The 20,263-nt window shown below is 37.8% G+C and overlaps 2 protein-coding genes across 2 annotated transcripts; one reads left to right on the forward strand and one right to left on the reverse strand.

The window, feature by feature from the left end:
- Positions 1-332: 332 nt before the first annotated feature.
- On the forward strand, positions 333-2,821 carry pnmt (phenylethanolamine N-methyltransferase). The gene is made up of 3 exons (XM_075457193.1): positions 333-539; positions 1,178-1,388; positions 1,638-2,821. The coding sequence occupies exons 1-3, from the start codon at positions 365-367 to the stop codon at positions 2,074-2,076; spliced, it is 825 nt and encodes a 274-aa protein (XP_075313308.1). The 5' UTR covers positions 333-364; the 3' UTR covers positions 2,077-2,821.
- LOC142373788 (protein phosphatase 1 regulatory subunit 1B-like) lies at positions 2,335-14,864 on the reverse strand. Its single transcript, XM_075457194.1, has 5 exons — positions 14,542-14,864; positions 7,692-7,775; positions 6,125-6,200; positions 4,523-4,651; positions 2,335-4,411 (listed from the first exon to the last, which is right to left on the reverse strand). The coding sequence occupies exons 1-5, from the start codon at positions 14,650-14,652 to the stop codon at positions 4,278-4,280; spliced, it is 534 nt and encodes a 177-aa protein (XP_075313309.1). The 5' UTR covers positions 14,653-14,864; the 3' UTR covers positions 2,335-4,277.
- Between the last annotated feature and the right edge of the window lie 5,399 nt (positions 14,865-20,263).

Raw genomic sequence — 20,263 nt, forward strand, 5'->3', positions numbered from 1 at the left:
ATCTGGCTGAGTACAATGAGCCCTCTATAATGATTGTGTAGATATCAAGGGCCTTTGTGAGGTGGATGAAGGACCTGAAAGCCATAAGAGGAGTCCATTAATGGGTTTAGTGTTTGAGGAGGCCCTGTGATCTGATGGTATCATTGCCACAGGGCAGGGAAAGTGAACCTAACAAATGCTATTGGAAAGCATGGGCTGAAAAACAGGATCACTATCTCTGCCCAAGTAGCCCAAAGCACAAACGCACACATAATAGCATGGATACACGAACACACACGTATATAAGTCAACCCAGCGGTCAGTGGTTCACCTGAAGAGTGATCAACCAAAGCAGAAGTGCAAAGGTAAAGCCACAAAGAAAAGGATGATGGAAGAAAAAGGAAAAGAGATTGGAGTGGCAGCTATGGCAGCCTGCTACCAGAAATTTGATCCTGCAGCATATCTACAGTACAACTACACTCCACCACGGGCTGATTTCACAAGAAAAGACAGCATTGTGCCTTGGAAACTGGCATGTCTGCATAGAGCTTTCACTGAAGGTAAGATGGTCAATGCAAACTGCTTTCTTGCATAATTTAAAAGCATAAAATCCTAAATAAAAATGACTTTTTCTATGACCAACTCCACAAAATCTTTCTTTCTTCTTCCTCTCTTAAACTTCCTATTTCTCTTCTTCTAAATTGTGCAGTATAGATATACAGATTCAACTCTGTCTCAACTTGTTTCTGATTTACCCCTTGAAGGATAAGATCTTTTTTTTTTTGTAAATCCAGAACTGAAGATATCTAGAAATATCAAACTTTAAAAAAAATAAGTATCTTAAATGTAAATGATCATAATTTAAGATTTTGTATTATAAACTTCTAGAGTTCACAACAAAAAATCAATGAAAAGTTATGTGTGAAATTTTAGTTTCTCCTTTTTCGTAGTTAATTTTCATTTTATTGAACTCCTAGATCTGTTCGCAATACCTAACGATCCTTTTTTTTTTCAGTGTCAGGAGTTATGCTGCAGTTTAGATGCAGAAACTTCAGATCAATTTCTAAATTACAATCAAACTGTTATGATTAGAATAATCATCTAAGACACATCTGAAAAGTTTACAAAATGATCAGCATATCTTGAATTCCTCCTTCCTCAGAGTTCCCCTTTGCTTTTTGTCGTCCATCTCTCCCAGGTGATGTGGGCGGGGAGCTCCTGGTAGACATAGGCTCAGGCCCCACTCTGTACCAGGTGCTGAGTGGCTGTGAGGTTTTCAACAAAGTGTTCCTCACAGACTTTCTGGAGGTCAACCGGCAGGAGCTGAGGCGCTGGCTGCAGGGCGAAGGGGGATGCAGTCTGGATTGGACACCGTACTTAGAACACGTCTGCAAGCTGGAGGGACGACGGTAGAAAAACGATCCCTTTAATATGTCTGAAGTACATCTTTAGATATTATTACAAGAGTGTCTGATTCTGACACATTGTGGTTGTTCAATGTAATTTGTAATGTACAGTTTATCCTAGAGAAAATAAAAAGCTTTTATAGCATAAAAATGCTGAAGAATGACATTGTAGTGCAAATAAGATGCTGCCTTGTGCACTCGCAATTGTGTTTTTCATTAAAGTGGTTGATTCATAAAGGTTGTTTCTACTAGGCCCTCCGCATGGACAGAGAAAGCCGCCAAGCTGCGTCACGTCATTGCAGACATCCTGCCCATTGATGTGCACAGCTCCCAGCCTCTGTCCTCTGACGCCCTTCCTCCAGCAGGAGCTGACTGTCTGGTGTCCTGCTTTTGCCTGGAAAGCGTCAGCCCTGACCTATCAGCCTTCACTCGAGCCCTGGGCCATATTCGGAAGCTCCTTCGTCCTGGTGGCCACCTCCTGCTCATTGGAGCCCTGGGAGAGAGCTATTATTTAGGGGGTCCTGGGGTAAGAATCCCTGTGGTCTCACTGAACGAAGCCCAGGTTTGTGATAGTTTGAAGGAGTGTGGCTACACTCTGATCCGGCTGGAAGTTTACACTCTATCTCAGGATATGAGGGTGGGGGTTGATGATGTGACTGGAGTGTTTTTTGTAAAGGCAAGAAAGAAATAACGAGTTAAGTGGCAGAAATAGAAAGATACAGAATACAGAAAGATATATAAAATGTTAAAGTTAGAGCCGGGGTAAGTGCTTTTCGTAATATATAAAAAATCAAGTGCATAACAGGTTATGCTTCCAATTATGCCCATACATATTTTTTTGTTTGGTAGAGAGGTTCCTTTGACTGTGATCTTCAATCATTCGAGAAATATTACAACTGATTCTTAAAGAAGAAACACGCAAACATAATGATGAAATATTTCACTTTATTCCATTTTAATTTGTTGGCACAGGTCTTTCTGAAAGCAAGTAAGCGACTCCCTGTTATTGCCAAGGTACTTATTAGTATTATAAAATGTAATTAAACATTGCTTCCTGCAGCGCAAAATCAGCTACTACAGAATTAAGATTGTAAATGTTAGTTACAAAATGCACATAATGCAAAGTCATAACATAGCAAGCTCTGCATAAACAGTATATTTTGATGAAATTCTATGCTTATTTTGACCATCTGTTACTAATCCAAAGATTGAATTGATCTAGCTTTTCTGTAATGTGTGCCTCTATTAATAAAAATTATGCGTCCATGTCAGTGTTTTACTATGTCAATATTTTGCTGAGATATTTTGTGCTCTACTGAGAAAGAGAGATGTCCAGATGACAAGCTGCATGAAATCTATGAACCAAGCATGTGGAAAACAATTGGAAAAAATAAAAATAAAAATAAGGAATAGAATAAAAACATGTATCAGCACTTATTGTTACAGTTCCATGAATTAGTTTTGGGAGTGGTTGACATTTTATTGTGAATCTCATGATGTTGTGTAATAAAAGCACTGAACACTGGGTGTCACTACCTGGCCATCTTTAGTGGCTCACTAAACATAATACATAATCCAACATAAACCTTTGTGCTTTTAATTGTGATTGAATTGAGCTTTTAACTAAAACCCAGTTATTATACATGCTGAAGACAAGATCATAGCACATAAAAAGGAACTAAAAAACAACTTTGGATGTTCCCTGAATTAGCTAAAGTCATCTCTGATCTTATTGAACTGGTTTGATAAAATGTATTAATTCAACTTTCTGCTGATGTTGGCTGTATGCAAACGCATACATTATACAGTACATGATCATCTTATATGCTGAAACCATGTGCTCATTCATAGCACTCCCAGCCCATTTGCAGCTGTTTTACTGGGGAAAAAACATACATTTTATACAGGGTCATGAATAAACGTCCACTTTCATTATCTACTTTGTAAAAAGAGTTTTGGGCTATAGGTGATATAAAGCAGCTACTTTTTCATGTGAAAGTCACTTCGTTTTCTGGTTTGGTGAGAGTGGAATTATTAAAATTATTAAATTAAATTAATTAAAACTTTGTCCTTTTGGATAAACTTTATTATTTTCTTGTTAACAATTGAAGCAGTTCTTTTAAGTTAGTTATTTTGTACTGTGCAATTGGTTTTAAAAACAGAGAGTATCTTTCAGTTTCCCACCGCACAAATAAGGCTTCATCATCATGATTGGTTGGATTAGGCCGATAAGGTGTAATCTTAGTCTGCTGTGCTCAAATCATCTGTAATCCCTCTTCCTTTTGTTTCATTGACCTTGCAAGCAAACATCCAAAATGACTGCACTTCCTGTGATAAATCCCACCTCAGGACCTGATTCGCAATTTCTGACCAATAACTGGACATAAAATAACAAATCTCCTCCTGTATGTTGGATCTTGTTGCAGTAACAATATCAACACGATACAAAGGATAAAATACTACAAAACCAAATCTTATGTATTAGTACAGTATGTATAATATGACATGCTCATTTATCTTTGCACCAAATTAAGGTTTTTTCCTAAAGTAAATTGAAACTACAGTTCTCATCCGCTCTTATATTTCATGTGGAGTGTTTTTGGCTGATCTGTTCCATGCATCTCTCTGAGATGTGATTTCCTTTATCCTTTATCAAGTCTCAGGTTAAATCTTTCCCCACATCTGCTCATCTATATTCTTCTTTGATCTGCATACGTTCTTCCCTCTCTTTTTCCACAATCCTTCTTTTTTTTTTTGCCTACAAACACTCAAAGTCAAATCTATAAAACACACTCTTACATACACTCAAGCACACACACACACACACAGACCATGCATGTGCTGTGCAGGTCAAATCCTCACGGACTCTCTCTCCATAACCCTTTTCTTTTGTCATTCTCCCCTTCCTTCCTCGCTTTCTGTGGCCTTCTCCTTGTCGTCATGGTGATAATTGGGCTCCGCCCTTTCAGTTGAACTGTTCAGTAGACCACATGGATCTCTTGGTGATCTGCATTCGTCTCTTGGATCTGTTATGAAAAAAATTTCAAAAGTGTTATCAAGTCTGTTTGGTGAAAGTGACAATATAAGAGAATTTCCGCCAAATGCGGAAAAATTGGTTCTCTGAATATCCCACCCACTTGTAGCCAAGGCTGCCTGCTGCCTCTGCTCGTCATGTTGCTCCTCTTCCTCCCCAGAAGAGGACTCCTCTCTGTCCACAGACTTCATCTCTAGGGAGGACAAGTGGGCTTGGGCCATCCTCTGGACAGCTGGAAAAACAAATCACCACACTACATAAAAAGGAAACTCTGTGAAAATGTTATACATAAAGATAGATTTACTCTTATGATGGACAATAGACAGATGTAACCAAGAATAGGAGGTCAAAAGAATTTATTCACAGTATCTCTGTCCTGACTTTTCTTTTTAAACAGGCAATGACTGAGTTTTTTTTACACTTGAGAGGGATGGTAATAAGGTGTGAACAAACATGTTACATTTCAAGCTGATTGGATAGATTTCAAAATAATTCAAATCTGGAGGAGAAGACAGAGTTAAGTTATTGAAAACAGAAATGCTCTTGTGAATATGTGTATAAGTGTACTTGTCAATAAAAGTCACATTTCCGTTTGGTTAGAGCAACATGAAACTGATCTTTGCACTATAATTCCTAACAAAGATACCAATTCTCTCTTCTTTTTTTTTGCATTCTTTGTTAGAAATTTGGGGGCCAAGCATGTTGTTGCTGCAATGTGGCTGGGAGCATTATCCTACTGAAAGAAACGAATTCCCTCAGGGTTAACGTACATCATGAATTGGGAGTACAGCACATGGTATGCAAGATTAAGTAAGGTGTTATGTGTCAGACTATCATCTGCATTAATGCCAGGGCCCAAGGTGTCAGAGAAGAATTTGGCCGTGAGCCTCACACCGTCTCCACTTGCCTTCTTCCCATTATGCATTCCAATGCCTTTTCTTACCCAGGTAAACGACACACAAAAAAACATGATGAAATATTAAATGTGATTAATCACACCAGACCAACTTCTTCCATTGCCCTGGGATACCACACAGAAACTAGAAATGGTGCTGCAGAGTACATCAGGCTTCAGTCCTCCCTGGTTCATTGGTTGTTCTATCTTGGATTACCTCTAGTAGGTGATACTGTAATAATTGGACAATGGGGTCAGTAAGTTGTCAGTAAGATAAGATAATAATAAAAGATAAAGATAAAAACCTTTAGTGTGGACTTTTGAGATAGATAGATAGATAGATAGATAGATAGATAGATAGATAGATAGATAGATAGATAGATAAATAGATAGATAGATAGATAGATAGATAGATAGATAGATAGATAGATAGATAGATAAAAGATGAGATGAAAGAGACATGTGGCAATATTTCTGTGTGTGTGTGTGTGTGTGTGTGTGTGTGTGTGTGTGAAACCATGTTGCAGCTGCATTCTATAATCCAGGATGATCCACAGCAGACTCACAGCTGTCTCTGCTCCTAATCTCACATAGTACACATTCACTCACTCATACACAACACACACACACACATATTCACGCACACACGCACACACAAATCTCACGGTGTTTTGGACATGCATGTAGTCCAGACAGATATAAATCACACTGCAGCTGCCGCAGCAGAATTAGACTTCCCAAATTCTTTAATTTGGTGTCATTATATAAATGAAAATACGTGCAAAAATGATGTTGGATGAATGCTTTTACCTTTAAGTGAGGGCGGCTGGTAAGCTGACATGTGAACCAGTTTGGCTTTCAAGGCTCCGTTTTCCCCCAGAACCCACTGCGGAAGTAAACATGTGAATCATTGTTACAGCTAATGGACATGTACCATATGCTTTGGTGTTACGTCAGTAGAGATTGTCAGAAAACTCCACATCGCCTACTGGTTCATGTAGCCTCAAACAAATTACATAACATTCTAATTAAAATGTCTTTACATTATATATTTGAACAAATGACTATAAAGCAGAGAAGCAGCAATGATGACACAAAATGTATTTTAGAACAGAGATACAAAGAGAACCTAAAAACAATCATCGATATTGAAAGGAGAGATGAAAATGTTTCAGTTTGGTCCACAAGAGTCAATGCAAACAGATGTAAAGATATAAAAACACTGCAGTCTTTATACCTTAAACTTTATACCATTTGTTTCTTATAGTAGCAACTATTGCACACAATTACTTACTTATATTTATACTTTTAATTTTATACTTATTATAATTACTTATTTAAATTTCCCTTATTAGGATATACTTATTCATTTCCCCCATTTGGGGATGAATAAAGTATTTAATTTTTTCTATTCTATTTTTCTGTCTTTTTGCAGTTTAAAATAAAAACTCCAGTGGTAATATCAATCTATGGTGCAAAGTTAGTTCTGATTTTACATTTTTCTCATCACACCTAATTATACTTTTATTACTGAAGCATCAAAGCTCTAGATACATCATGTGTTCTTTAAGAGTTAGAATATGTCAACGGTCTGTGGATTTAGACCTGCTTTTGGTTTCTAAAAGTGATTTAATGGTACTGTATGTCTGTATCTCCTGGTTTAGTTATGTTCATGTTTGTTTTCTTATATTCTTTGCTATTTTGCTCCGGTTTGGTTTAAAGATGGAGCCTGCCCTATTTCCATGTCTTGTATTGTTACTTTACTTCTTGCTTTGTTTTGTAAACCATTCTCATTTGTTCTTATCTGTTAGTTTTGCTTCCAGCCCCTGCCACACACCAGGTTTCAGTGAATGATTATCACTCAGCTGTTTTGCATTAGTCATTACCTCCATCTGTACATGAACTACTTGTTTTCTTTTCCCCCATGCAAGTGTTTATCTTACCTCCAGTCCTGCTTTTTGTTTTGTTCCCCTTTAACTGTTGCCTGTTCAGATTACATTTGTTTAGATTAACTGCCCTGCAGTGCTTTAAGTTTTGTTCCCTCTGATAAGGAATTGAAGACTTTTGTTTTCTATCTTGCTGCTTCCTGTAGGTTTTGCATTTGAGTTCCTTTCATCCAGATATCACCCGATGACAAAGGAATGTTTAATTGTCAAGACAACATGCTCTAATTCACATACCTTGCACATAATACACATTTTATATATATATATAAAATGTGTATTATGTGTACTATATTATATATATATACATGTATATAGAATTGTATTGTGGTGTAATTGAATCTACTCAGTAACCATTGAAATTTAATGCAAAACCTTTTCTGGTTTGACTTTTAGCACTTCAGTACTTCAGTAGTACATATCAGTTGACCCACCTGATGTGGGCCGCTCTCTTCCTCTGGTGATGGTGGGTCTGTCAGCCTGAACAGTGTTGCTGGTGTCGGCCTCCGACGTCGAATCTTGGCAAACAAAAAAAGAGAAAGGTTGTTTTTTGCATTTGGTTCTGTCAAAACCAGACTTTGTGTGAAATTGTGTGTATTTCCACAAAGAGTGCGTGTATGAGACTCTTTTCCAAATATGTCACAGTTGTTAAACTATCAACAGTATCTTATTCAGTCATGTGGTTTTTGATGACATGTCTGCAGAGGATTACCTCTGACAGGTATTCATATCATTATGTAATAGCCAGCAAATGATTGTTGTCCAGTTGTTCCTGAATAAGGATTTTGTTTTCATTTTGTCATAGACGGTGGCTGGATTACTAGTGATCCAATAAGCAAAGCTGTTTGTTCCGATTTTTTCTTTTCTGTCTATTCTCTTTGTTCTTCCTTTCTATTTTTTTCTGATTGCTTTTCCTCACCTAAAATGTTCAATAATACCTCTCAAACACTCCACAATCTACAACACCCTAAAACCCGATGTACTGCATCTAAGCGCTGACCTGTTTTCTGTTTTTGTAATAATCTTGGAAAGTTTCATGTGATGATTGATGATTGATGATTCAAATTTTCAAATTCATCTGAATCTCTGCCCTGTTATCTTGAATAATATTATTGCCTAAAGCCACTGGTTCAGGATCATCTATGGAATAAGATATTTTAAGGTTGATTAGAAAAATGTCAGTATCAATCTGTTTCACAAGCTGAATGTTTTTTTCCCCCAAAAATTGCACATTGTTAGATATTTCCAATACTTTACAATGAACTGTAATATCATCTTGAAATTCAAGATACATTTTAGGAGTATTCACTGTGTTTCACATGTAGGTGTGCCACAAAATGTGAAAAATGTGAATCCTGTCATTGATTGTATGAATTAATATATTTGATTTGTATGATCTGGAGTTATGTCTTAGTCAATTCATAAAATGTGATAGTGATAGATGTGGGTGTTGTGAAAGACAGAACATCTCAATTTCTATACACTTCACCTTTAATTTAACACAAAAATCGTTTTACATACATCCCTTAGAGTGGTGAAAATGATCCTTGTCTTGCTGCACATGCATCAACTATCACCTGTTTCACATGTGAAAAGGCATGTCTGCTGTTACACCCATTATATGATGGTAGTAACTGCTGAAAGCACTACCAAAGTTTTGGCTGTTGTAAAGCCTTTAGACTTACGGAGGCAAAAAGTGTCTAGTTTTACTCAATTTGTTAGAAGACGTGTAGCAAACAATGTATCCCCAGTGGCTTCACTGGCTTTCCTCAGTCACGCTTGTAAGAATTGAGGCTCAAAAGTCTCAGCTACCTCATGTATCTATGTTTGCAATTTTTATTTTTAAATCTAGGGCACTGTCCTTGGTGCTGAGGAAGCAGTTGGATTTGTATTGAGCATTAGGTTATAACTGATGGACTAGTGACCTGTCCAGGGTGTACCCTGCCTCTATCCCAATGACAGCTGGGATAGGCTCCAGCCCCCCCACCCCCCCCTGAACATTATATTACAGTGTGTTTTCATTACATCTGCATTTTTGCTTTTGCAACAGTTTGAATGCATGACTTTTATTTGTGAGTAGAGTATTACCATAACGTGTTATATATAGCAAAATCTACAATATATTCCTCACCTACTCACTCTGTTTTATTATGTGTTATCGCAAAAGATTGTTATGAGAAACGCGTGGCAGCCAAACCAATCACAGCTTGGAGTGTAGGCATAAGATGTGTGGGCAGCTTTCACTCTGCAGCAATTTTTACTGCCTTTTTACTCCCTTTGTGTGCTGAATTTATACATATTCATCACTCAATCACTTGAACAAAATACAATGCCACTGTTGGGGGAGCAAATGTAAATACGAATCGGGAGGCATAATTAGAGTTGGGGGAAAAAGTGTGCACATGAAACTTTTAATGTCGCAGTTTCACAGTGTCCCTCAAACAGATGGACACACACATCTCTTAGCAAAAAGCGTGTGGAAGCAAAGGGCCATTCCACAGGTTGAGCACCTGTCTAAGTCTTTTCAGTCATCGTGTTTTGTTAACAAAGTTGCCACAAGGTCAAGCACCAACACGGGAAGAACTGTTTTCATTAGGACCTTGGTGTCATTAGGACCAAGTTAATGTGGCTTTCCTATACATTCATGGAAATATAAAATTTAGCGTTGTCACCTCAGAGCAAGAAGGTTCTGGGTTTGAACATGGTGGTCATCTGGGATTTTCTATGTCAACTTCCATGTTCTCACTGTACCTGTGCTGGTTTTGTATGGCTTCATCCTACAGTTCAGGGACATGCATAGAAGCTTATTTAGTGTAGTGTAGCCTTTGCTGTAAATCTGAGTGTGAGCATTCGTGGTTGGTCTTGTCTATATAATGGAATGGTGACTGGTCCAGTGTGTGCGCCATTTCTCACCTTGTTTCTTTTGGAATTACATCCCTTACCCCCTTTGACCCTTTACAAGATGACAAGGGCACAGGGATTTAATGGATAATGCTCACTAGATTGTATAAATAATGAATTATTGGGAGTATTGATTTATGATTATCATAAACAAAATAATTGATATGATTATAATAATGATGAAGGTATTTTCTTCAGGTATTAAATAAACCCCTGAACATGTATCTCTAGTCACTAAAATTAGATAGTTAAAATCTATTTTTAGATGTACTGTAACTCTACTCCTTTGCCTCATGCAATATGCAGTGAATCTATAAATATCCAATTTAGCCTCATTTCATTGTCACTTAAGTTCTCCCTTTAAAAAAACACACATTAAGTTGAGTGTCCTAAGAAAATTAGCTTTAACTGGGCTAAAGCTGTATTTTGGACAAAAGAAAGCACAGAGGGGATATTTAACACCCAAAACGGCCCTGATAGAGAAAAGTATTTTGTACTTTCAGAGAAGGGCTTAAAGCTCTGAATATATCTGCTTGGCTGAATAGTTTTTCTCTGACTCAGTTATTTCTAACTGTCAGTAACGACAATCTTCGAACTTAGCCATCATGTTCGATTTATTCGTTTGAGCTTAGGAGAGATGGTGCATGGTGCCAATTGCAGTGGTCAAGCAAGCTTGAGGAAAGAGAGTAGTGATCGAAACAACAAAGTAGCGAAAAATAACTCCAGGTGAAATAAATTACATTTTCTTATTGATTCACAGCAGTTACGCTCTAAAGCACAAAAAACACCCACATCACAGCACGACCCTGCAGTAAGGTGCCACATTGCCAATTTATTGTGTGGCTGCAGCCAAAGAAGTTTTTTTTCAATGTATCCTCAAGCATGTTGTGTGTGTACTTAAGCTCAGACCTACTCCACAAATGTTCAGCACCAAGTTAGCAGATCAAATCAGTTTAGTTTTCCATGGACTTTAGACTGCAATGGAAACATAGGAATAGTCCCTGGGACTCCTTGATAAAGTTACTGAGGCTAAATGTAACTTTGGTGAAATGCAGTCTTAATTTTAAATACCATTTAGAATGTTTTTTCCGATCACTAAATTCTTTAATGTGTTGTTATAAAGTGTATCGTTATAAGCATCTGGAGGATACAACTTGACTAGAAGTTAGGTATAAAAGTATATCATTTGACACAGCACCTTTCTGTGGATAGTAAGTGAGGACAATTGGACCAAACATTCATATAAAAACCTCACTTCTACTCAGAAATAAGAGAAGCAGGAATTTAAATAAACATTCCCCCTACATCATGCTTGATAGTGAGTATGACCTTCATGTCTACCAAAAATTAATCAGCCAAGAAACATAGAAGGAAACTATCCACTTTACTGTTAAGACCATACAGTGACAGTATAAAGACCTTGTTGTGTTAAAAAAAAAGTTTTTACGCCACCAACTGACCAATTTAGCAAACAGGGTGCTGGTCCTGAGTCTATACAAAACTTAGATACATGTATATATTGACACTAACCAATAAGTCGCCTTATCATTTCTAATTAAAGCACACAAACTACATTCCCAACAACTTTAATCAATTTACCGAACATTCTCGTGATTTCAACAGTGATGAGTTTGAAGACTGAAGTCTTTGTCATCTTGTGTGTGTCTAGGGGACATTCACAACAATTTAAGTTAAAACAGGTGAAAAGTAGACCACAATAAATCTATGCACCTGAAACTAGAACTATCCACCTGTCACTGCATCCTCCTCACCAGCCAATGTGTTGTTCCCGTTGATGCCTTCCATTTCCATTTTGTCACAGTACACAGTTTTTAAGACTGATAACTAAACCGGAGTTCTGTCATCTTTCTCTTTTGTAAATAGCTATTGTCAGTTAGCAGGAACACATTAGATTCTGCAGGGTTTGTTAAATAAGAACCTCCCAGAGCTCTTGGATGTTGTGCAGTGAAAATTTGTTTTTGGCTTTAGCTGTCTATGCCCTTGATTCAGGCTTCAGTCATCCACAGCTAATCTCTTTTTCGTTTTAATCAGTCGCCTTCTTGGCTTATTTTTTCCCCCCTTTGCTTCTCTTGCTTGGCTTCTGTCAGCTATCTTTCCCTTTGTTCTTCGCTCAACACAACAATTTGTTTATTCCGTTATTCCTACACCTTAATGCTTTACCCGTCTCCTTTTCCACCCCAATGTCATTACTTTCTTTTCAAACTGTTCTAGGGCAGCCTGGTGGTGTGGTGTCAACTCACAGCATGAAAATTCTCATTTTTAATCTCGGTTTTGGCCTCTTCTTGTGGAGTTTGCATGCACTCTTACCCACTTCACAAGCATTTTTACAGTTTACAACTGCATTTACCACTTATACTTGTTTTGAATAATTATTAAGATTATCTGGGTGCACCTATACTTGGTCAGACTATATGAACTTGCTATTGGTGTGACAATAACTCTTTGAGCTCTTTAACTGGCCTTAACGAACACTAAATCTAGCAAATTCTTAGGCAGAATGCTGGTCTAGAAAATCCATCAACCAAATGATGAGAGTCTTGGCAGAATGGGGATAGATAAGAGAACAGAAACACGTGCATCTGGTAAAGTGAAATCTGTTAGGAAAAATTGGGAAAAAAATATACCGCTAAGCTATCCGTTGAACTCGGAACACTTTTCGGCAAACAACTGTAACGTAGACTGTTTTGCTGAATAACTATAGTATGATGGAAAGAAACTGAAGAATGTAAAGCATGCTAGATGTGTAAATTATGGACTATTAAACTTATGTTGGAGCTGAAGGACTGTTTATCCCCACAGCTTCATTTTTAGACGTTGGACATTGTAAAAATTCCTTAATCTGCCAGCTGATTCAATTCCTCTTATTTTCCGCAAAAGATTACTCTGAGCAACATTATTTTGTGCACAGCAGAACACGAGAATTACATTACATTTAGGTGCTTTTAGAAGATCTATCCTTAGACATTTTATGACTTTGTAACTTTTTGTGTGCTTTACCAAGGACTGCTGCAGTAATCTTACTGAGCAGACAAACTGCCAGAGCAATTTACTTATATAGACAATTGACTTTGCTCATGATGCTTTTGGTGAACATTTTTGTTCATCTATGTGGGGAAGAGTAATGAATAAACACTGAGGAGGTCATTTGCAGCTCTATAATGTGAACCTTCCCTGGATAAGAGAAAAAAAAGAAGCAAATTACCATAGGAATGTGATTAAGATAAGAGATTCGTGAGAAATGTTCTGTTCCAAACAGTGTTTCAGAAAAAGTATAAACATTGCTGCTTAAAAACCCCTGGAGACAACAAGTGGGCTGTAAACTGCAGATGTGTGAAAAACATTTGCGTGGTATTGATTTATTGGTTTATTTTTACATTCCAGCACAAAACAAGCTTTCCAAACAGATGCCCTATGAAATCTTCCAAATCCTCCACTGGGGAGAAAAAAAGATTTTCTGACATGGCACCTGGTTTCCCATTAGGAAACAGGATTAAGATGGGAGTATTAACAGCGGAAGAAATGGATTAACCTAAAGTATTACTGCAGCAGTTCTTTTCCAAACATGATCTTATTGGTGCCTAAGTGATTTTCTATGGACCTTAACATTAACGAGGCTAATGCACATTCCTCCTAACACAGTGAGGAGATTGCACATTTTATATACAGTTTTTTTTAAATACAGTTTCTGCTTCACCATGGTTTCATCGCTTGTTTTGGGATGATTCAGCTGTAGTTTTACAAGTTTTATTTTAGAGAATACACTCAACACCATCTCCCACTACATGAGTAATAATGTGACTATTTTTTGTTTCACATACGTAGTTTGGGCTTTCTTGCTCAGGCTTATCTAATTTTCAGCATTAGGGATTGTGCATTATCCCCCTCTTTCTTCCCTCCTCCATCCATTTGAAGATCAGAGATGCCTCATTCATTTTAAAGGCTTCAAAAACTAAGGCAGGACAGCTCAGCTTAATTTCACTGCTGCCCCAACTATGCTGCCCACTGAGTAATACAACGTCAAAATACAGAGTTCTGTGAAGTCTTGCTTGATGGTTATGTAACTGTCGGGTAACCTTAGAGGCAAGGACTTAAGCTCCATCTTCCACAGAGAAATGTGATCCTTACTTCTGTATCAGTCATGGTGAAATTTATTAGTAGCTCTGCCAACGAAAAAAGCCACTAACGTGCTGAAAATATTCATTAAATATAGAACAAGAAGTGAGCAGACTGGAGGATTTAGGTTACACAAACAGGCTTAATGACCCAGATCTGACCTCCCCGTTTCACACACACACACACACACACACACACACACACAGTTATTACCCGTCTACACTACACGTCGCATGCCCTTGCGCTCACCATCTCCACCTGTAGTGGGTCCAGCTGGAGGGGAACAGAGGAAGGCACGGAAAACTGGATCTTCCTCTTGGCATCCTTGTCCGCCTCCCGCTCCATCATCTCCGGGTCCATGGCATCCAGCCAAGCGCACAAATGTCCAACTTAAAAATCTAGGGGGAGTCACTTCCGATATAACTGACGGAGTAATTTCAATAACTACCTGAAATTGAAAAATGTAGGTTTACTTCTTTTTAAAGATCCTGATAAAGCGTTAGTGAGTGACCAGCGGTATCCCTCTGTCCCAGCAGCTATCTGGACTCTGGAGTTCCGTTTGACAGCTTTGCCTGCTTCCTCCCCTCTCACGCTTTTCTCCCCCCTCTCTCCCTCCCTCCCTCCCTCACATCCCGTATGTGTCTCACGCTCCCACTGTGATTACTATGTGACAAGGAGAAAAAAAGAATAGTGAAGGTGGGGAGTGCGTGCCGAAGCATGATGATGCTTTCGGCTGCCGTCGGAAACTGCAGCTCAAAAGTGGCCCAGACAGAAATCTCCTTTGAGGTGGAAGTTGGTCTGAAAGTTGTAAACCATGTTGAAGTAAAAGTTAATCTTTCTTACTGTCAAAGAACAAAACATTGCAAAAATCGAGTCAGACAGAGATCAGTAGGTTGCCAAAGTGTCAAGGCAATATCAACACTTTAATTGACTTAGTTATGAAACAAAAGAAATATCAAGAGCTATGATTGTTTTCCTTTATTTTCTTAGTAGCCTGAAGTGAGCTGGATCTGAGGTTGTAAGTCAAAAGCAACATAACTTTTTCTGTTCAGCATCCTCCTCAATCATTTTCATTTTTGTACTTTATTCCTCCATTTTATATAACCAAATATTTCTTTTCACCAGATTTCAGAGTGAAACTGGCTCTGCAATATGTATTTTTAAAGCTTTAATTATAAAAGATTAAACCAGTTTTACCCAATCTTTTGAAATTCTGATACCTGACGTCTGAGTCACATGACACTGATACTGATATTTCCTCAAGACTTCTGACGTGTTTTCTGTTCGTTCATTCATTCATTCATTCATTCTCCACACTCACTTTATTCAGTTCAGGATCACAGAGCCTGGAGTCTATTCCAACTGGGTGAGAGAATATATGTTCAAATGATCTATTATCTCAGCAGAATTCACACATTGGAGAGGAAATAAAACCAAAAAACAAACAAACAGAAAACAAGTTAATGCCGCATCAATTTGTTTTGTTAATCCTCTGCAGTCCCATTAAACATTTCACAACCCTTCAGATTTATGATGTATCATTGAATGTGAAGCTACATAAAGGCCGAATCCCAATGCCCAGTCTCGGCATTGCCTCTCCATTTTTACTGAAAAGCCCTTCAGCTACACTGTTTTGGTAAATTATCACTTCTCCTTATTTCCAAACGAGAATGGATACTCACCTTCCCCATAAGAATGAAAAACATAAGGGTAAGGACAAGGAAAGAAACTGGGTTTTGGCCAATTCATACAAACTAACTCCACCTGCAGCTTCTACAACAACAACATGTCTGTTTCTGATGCTTCAGGAACAAAACCAGTCATTTGACTTTTATTTTTTAACTACATTTAGTTGATAATACACATTTACTCTTACCATGTATTGGGTTGTTTTTAGACAGGTCTTTTTTGTATCCACTTCTTATAGCGGCTAAGATGGACGACAGTACTTTGCAATTTCGTGGCGCTTTGCGACATGTGTGCATTCGCATTCTCATTTTGTGAAGAATGAGCAAAGTTAACTGGACTGCTTATTTCTCTGGTTGAATTCATACTTGAAAAGAAGGTCCGGATTTAAATTTTTTTTTTATCATTGTTGTTTTTCATCTCTCCCAAAGCCGAGTGAACAATAAACCTTTTCTTTCACAAATTCCTAATGGACTAGCAAGTATATATGGAGTCAGTTGGGAAATGCATTACCATGGCAACAGTTTTTCTTCACAGTACTGAGTGTTGGCTATGCAGCAGCTGTGGTGTGCATTCATTTGTTGGTGTGAGTAAGTTCTTAAATATAAGACTGAATATAGGTAAATACGTCATGAAAAGAGAGTAATATTCTGTTGATTTTGTGTAGGTGGGTAAAGTGTATGGCGGCAACAATTTGCTGATCATTAATCAGTTAAATCTACGTTTCCAAAGGTAAGGCAATATATCAGAGGCCATTTGTGCACACAAGTAGATAAATATTATACGAGTTTTATAACATAACTGGAAGAAGAAGTGATATGAGGGTATCATGCAGATTTATTGCAAGAATAGAAACCCATCCTGTATGCAGAGGGCCCCATGCTTGATTCCATTTCCCCCCACAAATCCATCCAGTTGTGAAGTGTACATGAAAAAGGCTGTGGATTACTGCTACCTCTGGGAAAGGTTACTTCTGACAGCCAGTTCTGGCCTTCTTGGAAAGTTTTTCAGATGAAAGCTAAAACTTCCACCTTGGAAAGTTCAAACAGCCCATCTGTGGAGAGGCTCGACTGTTGTCCTTGAAAAATAAACACAGTTTTGTCAGCACTTGCAACACTACGTAATGCCAGAGAAAGGTGAGCCATGGAAATGGAAACATCTAACATCTCCATTTCAAACTCAGGGAGAATTTTCAATGATAAGAAAAGACAGTCGTGTGTTTACATGCAATATCCCATGTTACAATAAATCAATCTGCCTGATTTGGGCAGGTCTGAAAAAAATAGTCTCTTCTCTTTTCCTATTATGATATACATATAACAGATAAGTATAAAGAAAAATCTATAAGGTTGACCGCTAAGATTGGATAACTTGAGTATCCTGGTTATTAAGATCTTATTCTGTTTAGAACTTAGATACGATGAGAAAACAAGGTATCACGGTTAAGAGAAACCTGGTGTACTCTGATGAAAACCTGAATACTGCAGTATATAAACATCAGGATTCTGAACATACATTTGATGTTAAAGTTCACATTGGCTGAGATAGTGAGAAATTAGACACAACACCACGTGATCAGAAACCTTAATACTTTGAAGACCATTATTGCAGCAATATAAACAACCAGGTTTATCACAATCCACATTATCACCTCACTCCAAATATGGATGAAAAATAAATAAGTTTAAAAATCGGGATAACATTGAACATTACTTGCGAGAGATTTTTTTTCTCTGGCAGCATGTTATTTTTTCTGATCATCACCAGAGGGTGCCAAACGCTTGCAAAAGTGAGTACCTCATGACTGGCGTCTTTGTTAATGTTAATTTAAACGGCTGCATTTTAAACTTAGAAATAAAAATGCTGGAATAACTCCAAAATTTGACCAATACATCTAAATAAATAAGAATCCTTCATGATCATATTCTGAAAAGACCTCAGTCCATAGACAATCGGTACACTCATAATATCCTGAGAAGACTGATGTTTAATGGTCATTTATTGTAATGTAGTAGCTTTATAGAACCAGCAGATGACACTCAATCATAACTGGAAGAGGCACATAAACTCGTACTGCCTGGTCCTGTGTGAACTTAATCTAACAAATGGTGTTTAAAGTCAAGTCTAAGAGCAAAGACATTGCTTTAAGGCCATAAATGTTTTTAATTTCTTTTTTAAACATCAAAATTCTCCCCAGCCTCAACATCTCCTTCTTTTCATTTAAATCACTAACTGTTAAACTCTTTTTTTTTGTACTTGCCTCGGCTGTAAAAGTCAGCAATTATATGGTATTAGTTGTGGAAAAATATGCCTAATGGCTTTGAGCATGAAACATAATGATGAAGAAAATGAGAAAAATTAAAGATTAAAACTATTATTAGTCAATCCTTACTAGCCTACATTGGGAAGCATGTCTTCTCCAACCATTTTTTTGTGTTGTATATGACTGAATGAAATTGCTCATGAAAAGCTTTTTTTTCCCCCTTGTCTTTTTTACCTTCACATGGCCCTCTCGGCACGTGCATGTAAGTGGCCCCCACTTGTCATACTGAGGGACGAGAAACAGAGAGGAGAGACACAAAAGTGGTCGTTCAGTGTCTCTGAATGTGCATCTTTTAGTTTTGGGTCATTTTGTTATCAGTTTGCATGTCTCATTTTTGTTATTTACAATCATCTGTAGCCATTCTCTTCGAGGTCAGTTTTCATCTTATAAAGATTGAATAGGATCTTGTTTAGGTTTATCATGTCTCACCACATTCACTGTGCGTCTCGTGTGGATTATTGTCCACCATCTCACAGCTGCTTTGTTTTGTTTTATGTCCAACTTTGGTCATTTCAACCTGTTTGAAACCACTCCTTTCCTTGTTCATGTTGTTGTTGTTCCATTTTGGTCAATTTGTGTCTCCTTAAGGGAATTTTCATGGCTGTTTTGTGTTTCATGTTGGTCATGTTTGCTCATCTATGTGGTCATTTGCATCTAATTTAGGTAATTATGTCTTACATTCTGTTTGTTTTGAATTTTTTTGTTGCCATATTGGTATTTTCTCATCACTTTCTGGCTGTCTTCTCAGATGTCCTTGCCATTTTGTCTGTACATGTATGTATTATTGTTTAAGTCACATTTTGTGTCTGCTTTATGAACATAATTTACTGGCAAGCGTCATCATTGTAGCATGTGGCTCAATCTAAAAAAGACATCATTTGAAATAAGGATAATGTCAAAACAGAATGTACAATAGTAATAATAATTAACTTTGCTGTTAATAAACTTCAAACATTCTTTACATTTGTGTGACAGGTGTTCCATGCTGGACTTGGCTACATCTTCATTAAAGGATGGGAAAGAGCAGGTGCTGAAACATTTTTGTAGCTTCTGTGAACGTACAGAGATTCGCTCTGGCCCATAAGGATCAATAACATGATGGTGATGATAGGTCTGCTCTCTTGGCTTTAACTTGTATTATTTCCTCTTATTTCTTGTCTTGCCCCATCCACTGCCCCCTCTCTGCAATCTGTGCCTCTGCCACCTTTGGCACTAGTCCGCCCACGGGCACCTGTGCCAAGCCTGGCAACACAAACCAAGACGCTCTGCTTAGCTCAGTTCAATTGACTCGTTTAGGCAATTGCACCCTGACTCTGATCTCTATGGCCATCACTTTATTCATCTCAGGCCTTTGTGGACGTGTGAGAATTTTTATGACCGTTGAGGCTTCTGTTGTTGGAAATTTATGGATAAATACTGTTTGTTTCTTTCCTTTTGGACTGTTTATGATATTGTTTCAAATCACATCACTGAAATGATTCATTAGTTTCCCCACAGGGCTTATGTGATTCATCTTGTCATCAGTATTTTCCTATCCGACACAATCATTAATCCATAGTAAGCTTAATATTGCCAATTCAAGCCTTAGATTTCTCGTTTTGCTTCAGCTTAATGATATAACTGAAAAATATAAATATTATAGGCTTACTACGATCATTTCACTTAAGGGGATTGTTTTCCTAAAGCTTCCATATGAGATTAACCCCGTTTTTCTAAAAGATGGAGGCTAACAGAGGCAGTTTTTTTTCTGTGCCATCCACTCCTTATTCCATTTTCTCTTTCAGCTCAGTGACAGATGGCGAGTCCTTCTCCCCCAGGGGAAGCCAGTCTCTGTGAATGCGGCCGCATGTCAATCACCGGCTCTCATGTGATGGCTCTTGCCAATGACGTGCCAGCCATATGGGCCTGGCATCATAGCTGGTATGTAACCCACCCAGTCCTTCCTCTGAGGTGCCACACGGC

Source organism: Odontesthes bonariensis, chromosome 23 (genome assembly GCF_027942865.1).
Source record: "Odontesthes bonariensis isolate fOdoBon6 chromosome 23, fOdoBon6.hap1, whole genome shotgun sequence".
NCBI lineage: Eukaryota > Metazoa > Chordata > Actinopteri > Atheriniformes > Atherinopsidae > Odontesthes > Odontesthes bonariensis.